Source organism: Salmo salar, chromosome 19, assembly GCF_965601325.2.
Source record: "Salmo salar chromosome 19, fSalSal1, whole genome shotgun sequence".
Lineage (NCBI taxonomy): Eukaryota > Metazoa > Chordata > Actinopteri > Salmoniformes > Salmonidae > Salmo > Salmo salar.
The window spans coordinates 53285689-53307771 of NC_138309.1; the positions used below are offsets into that span (position 1 = coordinate 53285689).

The 22083-nt window shown below is 42.6% G+C and overlaps 1 protein-coding gene across 3 annotated transcripts in view; it reads left to right on the top strand.

Moving 5' to 3' along the window:
- LOC106578973 (serine-rich coiled-coil domain-containing protein 2) overlaps positions 1-22083 on the top strand; it is a 115864-nt gene that overhangs the window by 40374 nt on the left and 53407 nt on the right. For all 3 annotated transcript variants that reach the window (XM_014158325.3, XM_014158324.3, XM_014158322.3), the window contains exon 4: positions 20204-20306. In XM_014158325.3, the coding sequence (XP_014013800.1) occupies positions 20204-20306 (103 nt within the window). The remainder of the gene's footprint in view (positions 1-20203; positions 20307-22083) is intronic.

Sequence of the window (22083 nt, forward strand, 5' to 3'; positions counted from 1 at the left end):
TCGATATGAAGTTGTTTTTGACAAAAATTAAAACGTGTCAGTTTGTCACTTTCATGAGGTTGGAGTAATAACATGTTAAACTACATTGGCTTGAATTTCGATTTCGAGAAAATGAACAACGGAGGAATAATCTTTCACTTCTCCCAACCCCAAACCCCGGGCTGGGCTATTAGGTCAGTTTCACTAGCGTTTCTGGAATGTTGCACTTCTGGGTTTAGAAACTCTGTGGTATTGCTGTCAGTAAGTGTGTGCTAGATAGATGCCTTCAGAAAGTATTCATACCCTTTGACTTTTCCACATTTTGTTGTGTTATAGCCTGAATTTAAAGTGGATTAAATTGATTTTTTTCCCCCCACCGACCTACACACAATAGCCCCTATGTTTTTAGATTTGTTATGGCAAGCCTAAATGATTTCAGCAGTAAAAATGTGCTTAACAATGCGGAATGAACTCACTCTGTGTGCAATAATAGTGTTTACCAGGATTTTTCAATGACTACCTCATCTCTGTACCCCACACATTCAGTTATCTGTAAGGTCTCTCAGTCGAGCAGTGCATTTCAAACACAGATTCAACCACAATGACCAGGGAGGTTTTCCAATTCATCTCAAAGAAGGGCACCTATTGGTAGATAACATTTGTTTAAAAAAGCAGACATTTAAATATTCCTTTGAGCATGATGAAGTTATTAATTACACTTTGGATGGTGTATCAATACACCCAGTCACTACAAAGATACAGGCATCCTTCCTAACGCAGTTGCCGGAGAGGAAGAAAATTGCTCAGGGATATCACCATATGGCTAATGGTGATTTTAAAACAGTTACAGAGTTGAATGGCTGTGATAGGAGAAAACTGAAGATGGATCAACAACATTATAGTTACTCCACAATACTAACCTAATTGGCAGTGAAAAGAAGGAAGCCTGTACACAATACAGTAATCCTAAATATGCATGCCGTTTTTTAGGAAGGCACTAAAGTAATACTGCAACAAATGTGGCAACACAATTCACTTTTTGTCCGGAATACAAAATGTTATGTTTGGGGCAAATCCAATGCAACACATTGAGTACCACTGTCAATATTTTCAAGCATAGTGATGGCTGCATCATGTTATGGGTATAATTGATGAATTCACCTTTCAGCAGGACCTAAAACACAGGGCCAAATCCACACTGGAGTTGCTTACCAAGAAGACAGTGCATGTTCCTGAGTGGATAGTTACAGTTTTGATTTAAATCTGATTGAAAATCTATGGCAAGACTAGGAAATGGTTGTCTAGCAATGATCAACAACTAATTTGACAGAGGTTGAACGTTTTTGAAAATTATAATGTGCAAATTTTGTTCCATCCAGATCTGCAAAGCTCTTTAGAGATTTACCCAAAAAGACTCACAGCTATAATCGCTGCCGAAGGTGATTCTAACATGTATTGACTCAGGGGTGTGAATACTTATGTAAATTACATATTTCATTTGCAAACATTTCTAAGAACATGTTTTCACTTTGTCATTATGGGGTTTTGTGGGGGGGGGGGGGGGGGGGGCGTGTGTGAGAAAAAAACTACAAAATCTGGAATATGTCAAGGGGTATGAATACTTTCTGAAGGCACTGTATATGTATTGGTAATGCTGTAAGATACCTGTATAATGCTTCTACTGAATTAAACCACAGCGACACTAGTGAAACTTCAGAAATTAATTGAGTATGAAACAGAAAGAAATTTGTTATGGTAGATTCCTTCAGAGTGATTCCTCACGAAACACAGACCAAAAAAAATCCAACATTATTTTGGGGATTTTCATGAAATGCAATCCATAGAATAGTTGGAGGAAGGATAGTTGACATATGTTTGACATTTGCAATCACCTTTAAGACTCCATAGTGTTTCATCTGTAGATGCTACAAAACAAACATTGGTGCCTTATTAAGTTTTACCGCTTGCTCTGTAATACGAGTAGTATTTTGATTTCACCCAGCATTTTTTTACATTAATTTATGAATATTGAAAAAATATAAACATGATTATTGAAAGTATACCATTCTTGATTTGGCAATTTTTTTTTATAAACAGTCAAGTGAAAAAGAAAGTACACCCTTAGGAAAGTTGTCTTTGGACATATGGATATTTGAGCTAAATTCCAAACACATTCATTAAGGTAACCCAATTGAACAAATCACACATAAAAATAATGTTACTTTGAAAATGTTATGCAATTAAAATAAACCAAAATTCAATTTCCTTATGCAGAAAAAATGTGTACACCCCTACCTTTACCATCACCTAAAATTAGGATCAGGTGCACCCAAACAGGTGTAAATGATTAGGCGAATCATCACCTTGGGAGAGTCCAGCGATCCCAGTTTGATATGCCCATAGAGTATATTATGTTCAACAATTATATTAAAAAATGTGCCTAAATGTGCCAACTGTTTGTCTGGGTTTCGTGAGGATTCAGTCTTCAATATTCAGAACTTGAACAGGCAAGGATCGTTTTCCACCCCAGAACAGATAAGGGGGTTTCAGATGAGTACATGCTAGGGCAACCTAAGGAAAAGCAGACTTAGAAGATAGTAGCAGGGAGCTCATTATAGAGAGAGGGCGGGATAATGAGCTCAAGAGAGCAATAGAAAGAGAGGAAAGGAGATATGGGGAGAAAGGCAGGGAACAAGAGTAAGTGGTAGAGAAGTAGGGAGTTCGATGGGGGGATGGGGAAGAAAGAGAGACCGACGGGGAGACTGACGGGGACGGCACCAGAGACACGGTCCTCTGGCGGAGACGCAGACAGCGCCAGAGACGAGGACCTCTGGCGGACAGTGCCGGAGACGCGGACAGTGCCAGTGGCGGAGACGCGGTCCTCTGGCGGAGATGCGGACAGCACCAGAAACGAGGACCTCTGGCGGACAGCGCCAGAGACGAGGACCTTTGGCGGAGACGCGGACAGAGCCGGAGACGCGGACAGAGCCGGAGACGCGGACAGCGCCGGGGACGCGGACAGGCAGTCAGGGAGAGGGAGAGACCCAAACAGGCAGTCGGAGGGAGACAGAGAGAGAACCAAGGCCTCTAAAACTGTCATGTCTGCAGCTCCGGGAAATGCCTTCCTAACGAAAATTGAATTTATTATGAATATCTGCGGGGATATTAAAGTCAAATAAGTTGAATTATGTCTGTGGTTGTGACATGATCGGGCCCCAAGCCGCGCTCACCCAGTGGCGGCGGCTGCCTCCCTTTCTTCAGAGGCTTGTGATTAGCTTTGAAAAATGAAGGTCTCCTGTGCTGCTCTCTTTTAAAGAGGACAGAGAGAGCAGTGGTGCTTCACTAGGGACTGAGAGAGCAGTGTGTTAGTTAAAACACCGGCCCCGGAAGCGTGATTTATTCAGCCACAGCTATTTGATAGCCTTCCACGCTCCTCCAGACAGAGCAGGGAGCCCACTGTCATCATTATACAGTGACTGCTCTTCAAAATACTTCTAGAATAATTTTCAACCAGGCTGAGGTATTTGATTAGATTTTTCATTTAATTCAGTCCAGAGGTGGAAAAAATACTCAATTTTCATACTTGAGTAAAAGTAAAGATACCTTTATTATAAAATGGCTGAAGTGAAAGTAACCTAGTACAATACTACTTGGGTAAAATTTTAAATGTACTTAAGTACAGTGGGGGAAAAAGTACTCAATTGTCGTACTTGAGTAAAAGTACAAAGTGAAAGTAAATGCTACACATCAAATTCCTTATATTTAGCAAACATTTTCCTTTTTTATAACTTTTTTTGACAGCCAGGGCCAACTCCAACACTCAGACATAATTTACAAAGGAAGCATTTATGTTTAGTGTGTCCACCAGAGAAGAGGGGGTAGGGATGACCAGGGATGTTCTCTTGATAAGTGTGTGAATATGACCTTTTTCCTGTCCTGCTAAACATTCAAAATGTAACTAGTACTTTTGGGTGTCAGGGAAAATGTATGGAGGAAAAAGTATATCATTTTCTTTAGGAATATAGTGAATTAAAAGTAAATATAAATAGTAAAAAAAAGTTAATATAAATAGTCAAAAATGTAAATAGTAAAGTACAGATACTTAAGTAGTACTTTAATGTATTTTTACACCACTGCATCAGTCTGTGGCTAAAGCACACCCAGCGTCATTCACATGACCGTCTGCAGACCAATGTCGACACACAGGCCGGATGACTGGATACTCATTCACTCCAGGATCCAGTGGGTTGTAAAAGGTCCAATGCAGACCTTTTTACATTTCTGGGTAACAATTCAGTATCTTAATGGGATTGTTTTAAAATAAAATGGGCAAAAAGAAACAAAAATAGCTTCTTAGCAAATAACAATTTTTCAAGCAAGATGTCACCAGGCAGGCAAAAACGCACAGTTTCTAGTGGTTAAGGTACTGCATTTCAAGAAGGCAAAAGTAGCTTAGTAGTAGTCTTTTGCATTTGAGTGTACAAAACATTAGGAACACATGCTTTCTGTGGCAGATTGACCAGGTGAAAGCTATGATCCCTTATTGATGGCACTTGTTAAATCCACTTCAAACAATGTAGCCGAAATGGAGGGGACAGGTTAAAGAAGGATTTTTAGGCCTTGAGACAATTGAGACATGGATTGTGTATGTGTGCCATTCAGAGGATGAATAACAAAATATTGAACTGCAACACTGCTGGGTTTTTCACGCTCAACAGTTTCCCGTGTGTATCAAGAGTGGTCCACCTCCCAAAGAACATCCAGCCAACTTGACACAACTGTGGGAAGCATTGGAGTCAACATGGGCCAGCAGCCTTGTGGAACGCTTTCGACGCCTTGTAGAGTCCATTCTCCGACGAATTGAGTCTGTGCAACTCAGTATTAGAAAGGTGTCCTTAATGTTTTGTACATTGTGTATATACAGTGCATTCAGAAAGTATTCAGACCTCTTCCCTTTTACCACATTGATGAAGTATATTTTTTTCTCAGCAATCTACACACAATACCCCATAATGACAAAGCGAAAACAGGTTTTTAATTTTTTACAGATCTGGGGAAGGGTCCCAAAAATTGTGTGCAGTATTGAAGGGCCCCAAGAACACAGTGGCCTCCATCCTTCTTAAATGGAAGAAGTTTGGAAACACCAAGACTCTCCCTAGAGCTGGCTGCTCGGCTAAACTGAGCAATCGGGGGAGAAGGGCCTTGGTCAGGGAGGTGACCAAGAACCCGATGGTCACTCTGACAGAGTTCCAGAGTTCCTCCGTGGAGATGGGAGTACCTTCCAGAAGGACAACCATCTCTGCAGCACTCCACCAATCAGACCTTTTATGGTAGAGTGGCCAGATGGAAGCCACTCCTCAGTAAAAGGCACATGACAGCCCGCTTGGAGTTTGCCACAAGGCACTTAAAGGACTCTTAGACCATGAGAAACAAGATTCTCTGGTCTTATGAAACCAAGATTGAATTATTTTGCCTGAATGCCAAGCGTCGCGTCTGGTGAAGCATGGTGGTGGCAGCATCATGCTATGGGGATGTTTTTCAGCGGCAGGGGCTGGGAGACTAGTCAGGATTGAGGCAAAGATGAACGGAGCAAAGTACAGAGAAATCCTTGATGACAACCTGCTCCAGAGCTCAGGACCTCAGACTGGGGTGAAGGTTCACCTTCCAAGAGGACAAAGACCCTAAGCACACAGCCAAGACAACGCATGAGTGGCTTCGGGCAAAGTCTCTGAATGTCAATGAGTGGCCCAGCCAGAGCCCAGACTTGAACCCGATCTAACATCTCTCTAGAGACCTGAAAATAGCTGTGCAGCGACGCTCCCCATCCAACCTGACAGAGCTTAAGAGGATCTGCAGAGAAGAATGGGACAAACTCCCAAAATACAGGTGTGCCAAGCTTGTAGCGTCATACCCAAGAAGACTCGAGGCTGTAATCGCTGCCAAAGGTGCTTCAACAAAGTACTAAGTAAAGGGTCTGATTACTTATGTAAATGTGATATTTCAGTTTTGTATTTTTAATACATTTGCAAACATAAAAAAAACAAGTGTTTGGTTTGTCATTATGGGGTATTGTATGTAGATTGATGAGGAACAATGACAGTGTGCTGGCGTCCGTCCCATATCCTGCTCTGTCACTCTCCGTGTGGGAAGGTCCCTTATGCTAAGGCTACATCAGCCCCTGAGCCGTCCTTTCGCTGAGCACTCTTCCTCACAGAACCGCCGCTGCTCTACGTCAGCCCGCTAAACCGCCAAAGACGAGCCATGTCTGGGCCAGATTTAGCTTCAGTAGACTGAATTGTATCGATGCGGTGTTTCAGTGCACAAGGCTGTGATGTTCTAGTCACATGGTTTTATTGGGACATACAGTGTACATATCACGTCATGTAGCAACAAGAGACCAGGTAGTCTGTATGCTTTGAAAGCCAATTCATATGTTAATAATGACTTCGCATGATCACCATAAATGCCCGTTTGGCTCTTCTAGTCTTGTCCCCAGAAGGTTTTGTTTCCATGTAGCCAATGTTGCTTGTGGGAGACTCCTATTATACTAGGGTGCTGTACATAAAACGTTGTGTGCAGACAGGCCACATGGTGGCAGTGTTGGTCCAAGATGGGTGTGATGGCTGGTGAAGTCTATAGGCCTGCAGGCTGTGGTAGGCATGTAGGGGAGTCACCATCGCCCTCATTCATGCTTCTCACAGCTCAGATCCCCACCACCCATCCCCTTGTCCTCACTCCCTCAGTCGCTCACTGTCTCTTGCTCTCTCTGTTTCACACACACACACACACACACACACACACACACACACACACACACACACACACACACACACACACCACACACGCGAACAGAACTAACTCCAGTGCGTGGGAGAGGGCTAACTCCAGTGCGTGGGAGAGGGCTAACTCCAGTGTGTCTGGTCAGACACCTCATTGTTCTCCTTATTGTTTCACACTATCTAGAGTTCCTTGGACTTTGTGTCTCTCTTATAAATAAAACCACCAAGTTGGATGGCATTGGCAATGCTCAGAAATTTTGCAGAGGAATATACACTGAAAATATGATCTTGTGTGTTTCCTCTGCAAATGCACCTGTATTCCAACAGCAACCATAGCCAGAGTATTATCCACCTGCCCTCGTGGTTTTGTAAAATACAACAGACCATATCTGGTAGAGGATACCAAGTACTGAAGCAGCAAATATACTTGTGTTTAATCCATCCAAGGGGCCCCAAGCCCCTAAATATTTCCCTCCTTGGCAGTGTGCTGATGACCCAGAACCTCCCTTACTCCTCGGCATCTCTATTTCTCTCGCTCTCTATTTTTTCCCCCCCGACATTCCTCCCCTCATTCCTCCCAGATCATCACAGAGAGACTGCCAGAAGCCAGCTCTTTTAATCCCTGCACTGATTCTCACATCAAAGCTCTCTGGGTCTCTCTCGGCCTAATGTTCCGAATGGGCTCTTGATTAGCCGGTAGAGGTGGCAGCCTCTAGGTGTCTTTGTTTTAGTCATTAGGCTAAGCGGAGGCTCAGTCAGCCTATTGTGTCGATACTAAATAGGTCATGTTTACTGTGCATTAGGGACCTGGAATGAACTGTGTGATGGATAGATGGAATGGAAAGCCATACTAAAACCTATAGCTTACAATGGATCCCGTCGCTGCACAAAACACACTCTGTAATGCACTCTGAAATAATGCATACGCTTAGCTCATCGTTCCCTATTTCAATGTATTGCCCTTTTATACTCTTATGAGAAGGAAAGGAGAGCTAGGCTACGCTGTAATGCTGTAAGGCAAAAACAACCTCCCATAAGCTTTATGGTGACACATAGGTGAAAGGTGACGACTAGTGTTCTCTCCCTGTGAATAAGCGTGGCGATAAGTGTCTCCAGTGTATCTGCAAAGCAACCCTGCTGACTCCTCCGTGTGGCCTCAAAAGCATACGCCTGTAGTCAGTGCTCTGACACAAGCAGGATTTACTCAGTGCGTGAGCGTAGCGCCGATTTAATCAGGCTCGTGATGAGCCTGACCTTTTCCGTCCACTTTACTGATACTACTTGACAATGTCATTACCCTTCAGCTCACTCTCTCCCTCTGCTAGCCTCCGCCTCTGACACACACTGCCACAACGCACACCAAGGCGCTAAAAGGCTGATCTCTCATCTCCATTACTGCGGTAGACCTTTAGTGGTGGATAGGACATAGCAAGGCCCATACAAAATTCTGCAACCTCAGTTTGTGTTTGATCATTTCTGTTTGAGAATGATATTGAATGTTTGGTTCAAACATTGTCTTAACTCAGTACGCTGGACGAGGCTAGGCTGGTCTCTCAATAAGCCAGTCCTGGTCTGGTCTCTCCTCATGACCCACCCGTTTTTAGACCAGTGAGACAGCAGCCCAGAGCCAGGATGGGCGGGTGAGAACATTTTCTGACTGATGGTGAGTGGCTCTCCGTGTCGCACATCTCACTATCTTAGCCATTGTGGCACGATCATGGCCTGGGTCAGCATCGTGTGTAGTGTTCATAGCGGTCAGTATAATGAGAGACACCACAATGCCTCTCACTAAGGCCCCGATGAGTCAATGATGTTGACAGGGCCGACGCCGCTATGTAAAACTTTTAATGGGGCCTTGTGCAGTTCAATTTGCCTCAATGGACTAAAACAGAACAACTCCTTCACCAAAAGAGAGGTTCGGTGAGTCTCGAGGTTACATTGCTCATTAAGTTGTCACTTTGTGTCGTGCGTGGGGAACGACCGGGAGAGGTCATCTGAATGTTAATGCGATCGCTCCACCAGACATCAATCCTTAAAGTGGACTCACTCTGTGTCTCTCAATTCAATTTGCTTTATTGGCATGCCGTAACAATGTACATATTGCCAAAGCTTACTTTGGAGATTTACAATTTTAACATAATTAAAATAATAATAATCAATATTGTCAACGTGACAACAGTAACAACAATAATCAAGGGTCAAACTAACCATACATTGAACAATAATAATAAGCATAGAGGACATGTGCAGGTTGGTTGGTCTGTCAGACACTGCCCCTCATCTTATGGCAGGCAGCAATGTAGTGCGCTGCCAACCAACAGCTCTCTGCGTCCTCCCCCAACAGGACGCGTAGCCTATTCTCATCAGAGAGGTCTTTGAAACCTTGAATAAGGGTTCATTGTTTTATATTTTTGACATTTTGTCAGGAAATGCAGCTCTGTATCAGGTTCTGCTGTGGTGCAGTGGTTGCACAGCCTTTCCTCTATAGGGAGCCAGGTTTTCCTGTGTCGACCCTTCTCAATGGCAAGGCTGTGCTCCCTGAGCCTGTACTATGTCAAGCTTTTGATCAGTAGCTATGGTCAAATAGCTTGCATGTGTTTCCCAATAAGTCATGTAGTTTTGTTTTGACTGTGTTGTAATTTGGTTTATTCTGATTTATTGGATGTTCTGGTCCTGAGGCTTCAGTGTGTTAGTAGGACAGGTTTGTGAACTCAGCCCCAGGACCAGCTGGATGAGGGGACTCTTTTCTTTGATCAGCTCATGGCATTGCAGGGCTTGGTAATGATATGAGAGGGGGTCACTGTATTTTAGATGTTTCTAAAACTGAATTGCTCTTTTTTGAGTTTTTATTATTAGTGGATATTGGCCTAATTCTGCCCTGCATGCATTGTTTGTAGTTTTCCTCTGGACATGTAGGAGAATCTTACAGAACTCTCCATGCATGGTTTCAATTGGGTGTTTGTCCCATTGGGTGAAATCCTGCTTTGCAAGTGGACCCCACACCTCACTGCCATAAATTGCTATTGCTCAATGACACATTCAATTTGTTTTAGCCAAATGTATTTCAATTAGAATTAGTTTTTTAATGGCGTAGAATGCCCTGCGTGCTTTCTCTCTGTTCATTCACTGCTTCATTTAAGGTGTCCAGTTGAGCTTATTTTTAAACCTAAGTAATTGTAGTGTGTGCAGTACTCTATATATTTTGTACCAATTTATAACTTTGGTCTAATTCCCTGAGATCTGGGAAAATCATTAGTTTTGTCTTTTTGGGGTTTACTGCCAGGACCCAGGTCTAGCAGTACTGCTCTAGCAGGTCCAGGCTCTGCTGAAGGCCATGTGATCTGGGTGACAGCAGGCACATGTCATCTGCGAAGAGCAGGTGTTTAACCTCTGAATTGTGGAGGATTTTAGCTGAGGATTTTTCTAGAATAGTGGCCAATTCGTTGATGTAAATATTGAAGAGTGCAGGGCTCAGATTGCAACCCTGGCGAAGGCCCCGCCCCGGTTAAAGAATTCTGTTATTTTCTTTCCTATTTTGATGCTGCACGTATTGCTAGTATACATTGTTCTGGTACACGTTTACCGTCAGAAACCTGTTTTCCTGGTCCATTTCGCTGTCCTCAAAAATGTGTATTTGCCTTCCCTTGCAGATGCCTTTCTTTGTTGAATAGCTGAAATGCCTGGTTAAGGCTGTATGCCAGGCAATAGCATGGTCTGTGTAAAATAACAGGTTTGTAACAGTCCTGTTGTGTGAGCAGTCTACAAACAAAGTTTGTAGAGTTCTATGTTTAAAATTGATTCTTCCCGTCTCTGATTTTGATTTCTGATGAAAATTAAAAAAGGGGCGGGAAAGTCTTGTTGTTGCTGCTGCTGCTGCTGCTAGCTCCAACCAGTAAACAATTGGAGCTAGCCAGTAAGCTAGCTGACAAATTTGAATTTAGCTAGCTGGCATGATTTAAGATTGGTCTTTTAACTCACTCTGTCAATCTTCCTCCTGTGCTGATCTTTAGTTGTACAAATTGATTACCTCCATATGTTTTTCTAATTTAATGTTTTTAATCTCGCTCTTAACAGCTGTCTGTCTCTGTCTCTCTCTCTCCTCCGAAAGACAGCTTTTTAGAGTCTTGTAATCTCTCTGCAGTTCCTGCCTATTCAGTAACTGTCACACGCCATTGGTGAGGCGACCCTCCTCAAATATTGATGAGGGAGAAGTGTGTTCTCTCACTCCAACAGTCCAATAATCATATTTAAGGCTGTGGATTTCTCTGTTGTGTGTGTCCCAGAATATGGTCATATTTTGAGGGTCGTTTCACTCTAACAGCTGTGTCCATCAATTGAAACAAATATTTATGAGAGAGGGAGAAGGGTGCCCTCTCCCTCACACAGTCCAATAACCACTTTCTAATGTTGTGGATTTCTCTGGTGTGCGTTAGTACGTGTGTGTGTGTGTGACTCCCAACAGCTGGGTCACATTTTGAGGGTGGTTTCACTCCGACAGCTGTGGTCATGAAGCGAAACATGAAAGCAGCTTTACAGTCTGCTTTTAAATGAAGTCCAGATTGGGGAGGCATGACATAATAGATTTAAACTATCTCAGGACTTCAATTCCTATCAGCCCCTGAGATATTTCCAGTCTGGGCAGTTATATAACAAGTGGAGTGGTACAAGATGGAATGGTTATACTGGGTCACCAAATGTTAGTTTTTAAAAAACTTTTGACCAGCTCTACCCCCCACTGTCTCCTCCGGGAACCCTAGATGGCCAGACTTGTCTATGTCAGGACCTACAATGAAGGTTGGGTCAGGTGTTGAGATGTGTTATCTGCTGATGGATAGAATACTCTATTACAGTATTCATACTGATATGGCCGAGTATTTAGGCCAGCATAGTATTGGTTAAATTCCATCTATTCTACTTATCGATTCAATATAAAAGTTAGAAATCTGTGTGGAGGAAATAATCTAGCTCATATCTGCCCGTTGAGCGGCGTTCTCATAAATGTGCAGCTGTATGAAAGAAAAGGCCTTGTTTACAAGGTCTTCACAGATTGCATTTGTGGAACTCTGCTCTGCCATTGTACTCTGCCCGCCGGTTGGAGAAGCCACTCCATTGTGAGAATAAAAATGAACCCTGCAATATGAAATGAATGTTTGCAAAAAGGCCAAAACACATAGACAGAAAGTAGTACACTCTAAAAAAGATACACACAAGTCATTGAAGAGGAAATAACAAGGCTACTCTCTAAACCAGGTTGTGGACTTCTTTTGAATAGGATGCTCTAATGAAATCATGGGGAGGGGGGTTGGGCCTAGTAGAAGTGGTATAAAGATACTCAGTGTGCCAGCCAAGCTGTCTTGCATCATTTGAGGAAGGACAGCTAAAGCATACCGGATCCAGAACAAAGAACACACATCACAGAGGCCTACAATATCTGGCCATCTGGCTCAAAGGACCAGAATTCTCCAAAGACGGAATTGGGTGAAATGGATTTCAATGAAAGCCTCTGCTGGCGGGAGGGCCTTTCAACATTTGTTTCTAGATCGGTTTCATGGGTACAAGCTAGGCATGGGTGATATACAGTATGTACTGTATGCCGGGGTGTTTAGACATACCAACAGTCCATGTTGCCTAAATTGTTTTGTGCTAAATAAATAAATAATATTACATTGATTTATTTTGTGGAAATGGCGTCCATCGTGTGCACTTCTGGTAATACTGTATACCCCGGTATGGTACAGAAACGGTATGACGGTATGAAAATATGCATACCGCCCAACCCTAGTACAAGCGTGAGATTGTCATTCAGAGCTCAAACTCGGGTGAGCCTTTTAATACTTATACCATCACTTGAATAATGTTTACATGCTGCTTTACTAATTTCATATGTATATACTGTATTCTATTCTACTGTATGTTAGTCAATGCCACTCCGACATTGCTCGTCCTAATATTGATATATTTCTTAATTCCATTATTTTACTTTTAGATGTGTGTGTATTGTTGTGAATCGTTAATTATTACTGCACTGTTGGAGCTAGGAACACAAGCATTTCGCTACACCCGCAATAACATCTGCTAAATATGTCTGTATTGATGTGATTAAACTATTTAAAGTGCAGCCAATACTTTATGCTGTGAATTAGTTACTTTGACAGATCACAATCACATTTATTCGCAAATTACATTAACACACAAATCCGGGATACTCGAATTAGTATGATATTTTATGTTTGGTATGGTTACATAAGACATGGTTATTTAAGGCTAAAACAAACGTAGGGTGGATGGGTGGGCGTAAAACGCCAACGTCTAGCAGCCCAAAGGTTGTGAGTTTGAATCTCATCATGGACAACTTTAGCATTTTAGCTTATTAGCAACTTTTCAACTACTTACTACTTTTTAGCTGCTTTGCAACTACTTAGCATGCTAGCTAATCCTTCCACTAACCTTAACCTTTTTAGTTAACCCTTACCCTAACCTTAACCTTAACCCTTTTAGTTATCCCTTCCCCTAACCTTAATCCTTTTAGCTAACCCTTCCTTAACCCTTTAACCTAACTCCTAAACTTAACCCTAACCCCTAACCTGGCTAACGTTAGCCAGCTAGCTAACGTTAGCCACATAGCTAGACTTGGTAACATATCATACGTTTTTCAAATTCGTAACATATTGTGCATTTCGCAAATTCGTAACATATAATACACATTTTAATTCGTAGCATACACTATATGACCAAAAGTATGTGGACACCTGCTCATCGAACATCTCATTCCAAAATCATGGGCATTAATATGGAGTTGGTCACCCCTTTGCTGCTACAACAGCCTGCACTCTTCTGGGAAGATGTTGGAACATTGCTGCAGGGATTTGCTTCCATTCAGCCACGAGCATTACTGAGGTCGGGCACTGATGTTGGGCGATTAGGCCTGGCTCGCAGTCAGCGTTCCAATTCATCCCAAAGGTGTTCGATGGGGTCGTGGTCAGGGCTCTGTGCAGGTCAGTCAAGTTCTTCCACACCGATCTTGACAAAGCCTTTCTGTATGGACCTCGCTTTTTGCACAGGGACATTTTCACAAAGTTGGGAGCACAATTGGGATTAGCCCTGGACTTTGACTAGGCCATTCCAAAACTTCAAATTTGTTGCCTTTTAACCATATTCATGTAGACTTGATTGTGTGTTTATGATCATTATCTTGCTGCATGACCCAGCTGCGCTTTAGCTCACAGACGGCTGGCCTGACATTCTCCTGTAGAATTCTTTGATACAGAGCAGAATTCATGGTTCCTTCTATTAAGGCAAGTTGTCCAGGTCCTGAGGCAGCAAAGCATCCCCAAAGCATCACACTACCACCACCATGCTTTACCGATGGTATAAGGTTATTACTGTGGAATGCAGTGTTTGGTTTTTGCCAGGCATAACGGGACCCATGTCATCCAAAAAGTTATACTTTTGACTCATCTGTCCATAGAACATTATCCCAAGAGTCTTGAATATCATCCAGGTGCTTTTTGGCTAATTTGAGTCAACTTGTTGCAGCTTCAACAACACGGACAGGGCAATAAACACTGTTGATGTTCTGATCACAGCAGCAGGGAGTCGAGAGAGACAACGGGTGCTAGTCAGACTGTCACTGGCTGTAATTTTTAAATAAATGAGCCCGGCCCTGCACAATCAAATCAATTGCGGCCATTCTCCCTCTAGTCATTTGTATGTCTAATTATTTCAACAAACAGTGCGCTTAAAGCATCAGACAAGCTCAGTGCATATAGTTGATTTGATTAAAACACATAGGATGTGTTTATATATATATATATATATATATATAAAAATATAACACATCCTATGTGTTTTAATCAAATATATATAAAATATATACACTGCTCAAAAAAATAAAGGGAACACTTAAACAACACAATGTAACTCCAAGTCAATCACACTTCTGTGAAATCAAACTGTCCACTTAGGAAGCAACACTGATTGACAATAAATTTCACATGCTGTTGTGCAAATGGAATAAACAACAGGTGGAAATTATAGGCAATTAGCAAGACACCCCCAATAAAGGAGTGGTTCTGCAGGTGGGGACAACAGACCACTTCTCAGTTCCTATGCTTCCTGGCTGATGTTTTGGTCACTTTTGAATGCTGGCGGTGCTTTCACTCTAGTGGTAGCATGAGACGGAGTCTACAACCCACACAAGTGGCTCAGGTAGTGCAGCTCATCCAGGATGGCACATCAATGCGAGCTGTGGCAAGAAGGTTTGCTGTGTCTGTCAGCGTAGTGTCCAGAGCATGGAGGCGCTACCAGGAGACAGGCCAGTACATCAGGAGACGTGGAGGAGGCCGTAGGAGGGCAACAACCCAGCAGCAGGACCGCTACCTCCGCCTTTGTGCAAGGAGGAGCAGGAGAAGCACTGCCAGAGCCCTACAAAATGACCTCCAGCAGGCCACAAATGTGCATGTGTCTGCTCAAACGGTCAGAAACAGACTCCATGAGGGTGGTATGAGGGCCCGACGTCCACAGGTGGGGGTTGTGCTTACAGCCCAACACCGTGCAGGACGTTTGGCATTTGTCAGAGAACACCAAGATTGGCAAATCCGCCACTGGCGCCCTGTGCTCTTCACAGATAAAAGCAGGTTCACACTGAGCACGTGACAGACGTGACAGTCTGGAGACGCCGTGGAGAACGTTCTGCTGCCTGCAACATCCTCCAGCATGACCGGTTTGGCGGTGGGTCAGTCATGGTGTGGGGTGGCATTTCTTTGGTGGGCCGCACAGCCCTCCATGTGCTCGCCAGAGGTAGCCTGACTGCCATTAGGTACCGAGATGAGATCCTCAGACCCCTTGTGAGACCATATGCTGGTGCGGTTGGCCCTGGGTTTCTCCTAATGCAAGACAATGCAAGACAATGCTAGACCTCATGTGGCTGGAGTGTGTCAGCAGTTCCTGCAAGAGGAAGGCATTGATGCTATGGACTGGCCCGCCCGTTCCCCAGACCTGAATCCAATTGAGCACATCTGGGACATCATGTCTCGCTCCATCCACCAACGTCACGTTGCACCACAGACTGTCCATCAGTTGGCGGATGCTTTAGTCCAGGTCTGGGAGGAGATCCCTCAGGAGACCATCCACCACCTCATCAGGAGCATGGCCAGGCGTTGTAGGGAGGTCATACAGGCACGTGGAGGCCACACACACTACTGAGCCTCATTTTGACTTGTTTTAAGGACATTACATCAAAATTGGATCAGCCTGTAGTGTGGTTATCCACTTTAATTTTGAGAGTGACTCCAAATCCAGACCTCCGTGGGTTGATAAATTGGAATTACATTGATTATTTTTGTGTGATTTTGTTGTCAGCACATTCAACTATGTAAAGAAAAAAGTATTTAATAAGATTATTTCTTTCATTCAGATCTAGGATGTGTTGTTTAAGTGTTCCCTTTATTTTTTGAGCAGTATATCTATCTATCTATCTATCTATATACAGAAAAATGCACATTTTTAAAAATGTTGACCAATCGATTGGTCGAAAGAGCAGACGGCTCTGTCAACAAAGATTTTTTTTGGTCAGCGACAGCCTCACAGTACTGTATGTTGTGAGTTACTTTAGCCTTTAACCAAAACTCTCTAACTGTTACCCCAGCGTGAGTTTTTGTTTTATGTGTGTGATGTCAGAATGCATTCACTGTTCCCAAATGTGATTGTCACGCAGCAGGACAGTTAACCCACGCTGCCCTCAAACCAAGGCATGCCTGCTAATTATCTGTAGGCTATGTTTCAACTTGTCAATTTCTAAATTGTATTTTCTAACAGCAGATTGAATTGAGGTGTGTTCCACCGCCTCATTAATTTACATAGAAGTATCCAATTTCCCTGTTACCGATCGTTTATGTTTGAGACATTACTGAGCAGGACAAGCACAACATTTTTCATCCCTGGCAGATTTTCCGCATTGCCTTCACTACTAATAATAACATTGGATGTGTGCATTCCAATCAAAGTAAGTGGCTTATTACGTTATCATTAATGTTTCTGTATATCGTGTTGTTTTTACTGTAGCACATGTATGTATGCATGTATGTACAGTTGAAGTCGGAAGTTTACATACACCTTAGCCAAATACATTTAAACTCAGTTTTTCACAACTCCTGACATTTAATCCTAGTAAAAAATCCCTGGCTCACCACTTTATTTTAAGAATGTGAAATGTCAGAAAAATAGTAGAGAGAATGATTTATTTCAGCTTTTTATTTCTTTCATCACATTCCCTGTAGTTTACATACACTCAATTAGTATTTGCCTTTAAATTGTTTAATTGTAGCATTGCCTTTAAATTGTTTAACTTGGGTCAAACGTTTTGTGTAGCCTTCCACAAGCTTCCCACAATAAGTTGAGTAAATTGTGGCCCATTCCTCCTGACAGAGCTGGTGTAACTGAGTCAGGTTTGTAGGCCTCCTTGCTCGCACACGCTTTTTCAGTTCTGCCCACAAATTTTCTATAAGATTGAGGTCAGGGCTTTGTGATTGCCACTCCAATACCTTGACTTTGTTGTCCTTAAGCCATTTTGCCACAACTTTGGAAGTATGCTTGGGGTCATTGTCCATTTGGAAGACCCATTTGCGACCAAGCTTTAACTTCCTGACTGATGTCTTGAGATGTTGCTTCAATATATCCACATAATTCTTCTTCCTCATTATGCTATCTATTTTGTGAAGTGCACCAGTCCCTCCTGCAGCAAATCACCCTCACAGCATGATGCTGCCACCCCCGTGCTTCACGGTTGGGATGGTGTCTTCGGCTTGCAAGCCTCCCCCTTTTTCCTCCGAACATAACAATGGTCATTATGGCCGAACAATTCTATTTTTGTTTAATCAGACCAGAGGACATTTCTCCAAAAAGTACGATCTTTGTCCATGTGCAGTTGCAAACCGTAGTCCGGCTTTTTTATGGCAGTTTTGGAGCAGTGGGTTTTTCAGGTTATGTTGATATAGGACTCGTTTTACTGTGGATATAGATACTTTTGTACCTGTTTCCTCCAGCATCTTCACAAGGTCCTTTGCTGTTGTTCTGGGATTGATTTGCACTTTTCAAGACAGAACTCATCTCCTTCCTGAGCGGTATGACGGCTGCATGGTCCCATGGTGTTTATACTTGTGTACTATTGTTTGTACAGATGAATGTGGTACCTTCAGGCATTTGGAAATTGCTCCCAAGGATGAACCAGACTTGTGGAGGTCTACTATTTTTTTCAGAGGTCTTGGTTGATTTCTTTTCATTTTCCCATGATGTCAAGCAAAGAGGCACTGAGTTTGAAGGTAGGCCTTGAAATACATCCACAGGTATACCTCCAATTGACTCAAATTATGTCAATTAGCCTATCAGAAGCTTTTAAAGCCATGACATAATTTTCTGGAATTTTCCAAGCTGTTTAAAGACACAGTCAACTTAGTGTATGTAAACTTCTGACCCACTGGAATTGTGATACAGTGAATTATAAGTGAAATAATCTGTCTGTAAACAATTGTTGGAAAAATTACTTGTGCTGTTTCATTCACATGTTTTCAAGTACTGGTGAAGAATCAGGCATTCCGATTCTTGCATAGATTCTAATGGACACATACTGTATGTGTGTGAAATTATTTTTTAAAGGTTGTACTGATTATGATAAGTTTATGCTAAGCTAATGGCCAGCTATGTGTGGCGCCATGTTTGTTGGCATCATACAATGCATTCTGGTTGTCACGTAAAAGTCTGTCAGACCAACGATGTTATAACAAAACCAGGTGAAGGGATGGTTCACGCATCTTTCGTATAAACTTCCAGAAGTGAATGATGGTAGATGACACACCCCCTTCAACCTGCATACTGCAAACAGACCCAACTCATCTTGTAACCTCTTATCTTTGGTTGACGCGAAAAAACAAACATGGCGGCGTGCACAAACTACCCGGTGTCGGATTACTTTCGATTTTTGTGTTTTAGTCAATTATTTCCATCACTGGTGAGGTCACTCATTATATGAGGAATTGTAAATAGTCATTACTATTAGCTAATTCCTGTTATGGTTTCTGTCAGCCTAGAGTTAGTTAAATATGACCGCTTGTGTTAGGTTACTCTTTCCTCAGCGTTACGACTAATGTAGCCTACATTTTCTGGTTTGAGAATTGTGTTACGCTGTCGCTACTTCTGTCAATGTCTGAACATTGCATCCAAAAATAAACTGCTCACATTGTGGACATAACATTGTATAAACTGTGTTTGTGCTAAATGTTTCTGTGGCCAGCTCAAACGCTGACTGTTGCGTCAATCGTAACTGGACGTTCTAAGTAAGTGTTCTAATCACACCTGTTTGAGCATTTCGCTGCAGGGACCACTGTAGAATGATCACACCCGTGTGTTTGTGGGTTCGTACGTGTCAAAGGGTTAAGAGCTATATCAGTGAGATGCTTCAAGTACCAGGCAGTTCCACATAGAGGTTGAGTGTCTGTCTGTAGCTCTGATGAGAAGTGAGCAAGCCGCCAGCGATAGGGCTGCTTATGGGATCCAAGATCCCTAAAACTGTAGCAAACTTAAACCTTGTCCATTGATCTCTCCTCGGAGCTCCTGTGTTGTTGTTTTTTTCTAGTAGAAGATAAGACTGTAATGTCTTGCTATGGATGGATGGGCGTCTGCCATGGGGAAATGTCATTTCCCAGGAGCGCTGTGCTGTGACTAAGCCCTAAGAGAAGGCAGGGGGCCAGAGCAAAAGGAAAATGGGCCAGAAGATAACCTCACTGTTTATGGACTACGGAGACAGACCGATTCTCTCATGGCCAAGGATTGGTTGTTGTTTCTCTCTCGCTCTCACTCTCCCCCCGCTTGAAGTTCTTCCATCCCACCGTTTGTCTACAATGTGCTTCTCTTCGATATAATTTTCTCACTCCAGCAGATATATTCCTGTATCCTAGTTTTTCGTTAAATAAGTAACCATTTTCAACCTATTTCTTGAGGGTCATTAATATGAAAAAAGGCCCAAGCAATTTATTTTCACATTTTGTTTACCTTTTGTTGCTAAAGATTTGAACATATTGATTTAAACTTGTACCTTGGCTTTGACTTGCCGTTTTAATGTATAAAAAAATGGCATAGATTGGCACTTTCAAAAGAAAACTGTCTCACTCTAATGGAAGTGGTTTTAGTTTTAGCCCATACATTATTGAACAAGAGAGCAGTTTATTTTTTTGTATAATAAATTACCATGGAATTCTGTCTTTCAATCTCGTTCTTCAATTACATCTTTCCCTTTTGAAGGAGATGAACTTCACTTTCATATGGTTTCTCTTCTGTTATTGTAAGAAAGAAAAAAACTGATGCCTCATACTGAATAATCTCTGTCTTTCTCTCTCTCTCTCTCTCTCTGTCTCTTTCTCTCTCTCTCTCTCTCTCTCTCTCTCCATCCCTAGGACATACTCAACAACCTGGACAACCTGGAGTCTGGGTGTGACCTGGATGACGATGACCTCATGCTGGACGATGACCTCCCTGAGCATGGCTCCTTGCACAGTGGTGAGTGTGGTTTGTCTCTAGACACTGATCTCAGCACAGTTTTTTTTTTTGTTTCCCTCTAATGATCAAGGTTAGGTTAGGTGGAGGGTAAGCTGACCCTAGATCTGTACCAACAGGCAACTTAGTTCTACCAGGGGACTGAACAAGGAAAAGGGGACTGAACAAGGAGAGTGCTGTGCTGTCAGACTACACAGGAATGCACCTCGCGGTCTATGCGTCATGTGTTGAAGCATGGAATTAGAATTCGCATAAGGCCATGTCAAGCCTCCCAATCTGCCCTCCCTCCTGTTTGACTGACATAGTTGGAGTGAGGAGGTCATCACCCCTGTAAAAGAGAGAGGAGTCCTATAGCAGCGTCCTTTATAGGCATGAAACCCGTACTGGGTTTTACTGTACACTCCCGTGACAGGAAAACCCCCAAACTTCAACAGCACTTTCAGTCTTCCATTTACATTTACATTTAAGTCATTTAGCAGACGCTCTTATCCAGAGCGACTTACAAATTGGTGCATTCACCTTATAATATCCAGTGGAACAACCACTTTACAATAGTGCATCTTCCCCTTGTAGCTGCCCGATCAAGGCTCTTCAGTCATCTCCAGGCTCCTGCCTGCCAGTGAGTTCACACAGACAGACTAGGACGGTGTAGTTTTCAAAGCAACCAATTCACGCTCTACCTCAGGTTATTTATTTGAAGGTCTGTTTGTGTGCCATAGCGGTCTCGTTTTGAACCGTAATCGTGGGTGAAAGAAGAACGCATGTCTTCAGGGAACCCAGACACAACAGAGGCTTAAGCAATGCAGAGAGGGATGAGTTCATAGTTGCCTTGCTTAGTACTGTCTATCTCGTCTCTCTCTTTGTCTCTGGTAGCAGCATGTCGAGCGTGGGAGGATTGACTTGTTCTCTCCCGCAGATCTTCTTTTTTCATCTCTATTTTGCCGTGTTTTCATCCCACTTAGCCTGGGAAGCTGAGAGAATTCTGTGGTGTTAAAAGATTAAATCCCATCATTTCCGTAAAGCTTTACTTTAAGTTCTGTTGTTTGTAGAGTTGTGTGTGTGAGTGAGAGAAACCCCTCAGAGAGACAAGCTGAGTCTCAGGCATCAGATTGGTTTATATGCTCTTATTGCTTCTGAACACACTGGCTATATAGTATGTACTTTAGGACCTAGAGTATGGGGAGGAACTGAGAAATATAAAGTAGCATCATTCCTTTAAAGTGTGGGTGTGTGTGTGAATTATTATGATTTTCTTTTGTATGTATTTTTGTTGTTGTTGTGCGTGTCGAATCGCCAGTTGGCGAGCCATCTCTTCCGGGATCAATTGACACATTAAACTGAAAAAAAGGGGTTTGACAGGTTTTAAAAGCCAAGAAAGAATGAATGTGTGAAAGACGGCCCAATCAAATCGAATTGTATTTGTCACATGCGCCAAATACAACAGGTGTAACCCTTACCGTGAAATGCTTACTTACAAGCCCTTAACCAACAATGCAGTTCAAGAAATAATAATCAAAAAGTAACACAATAAAATAACAATAACAAGGCTATATACAGGGGGTACCGGTACCGAGTCAATGTGTGGGGATACAGGTTAGTCGAGGTAATTTGTAAAGTGGCTATGCATAGATAATAAACAGCGACTAGCAGCAGTGTAAAAACCCAATCTATACGTACAGTGCCTTGTAAAAGTATTCATACCCCTTGGATTTCTTCAAATGTTATTGTTACAAAGTGGGATTCAAATGGATGTAATTGTAATTTTTTGGTCAAAATCTAG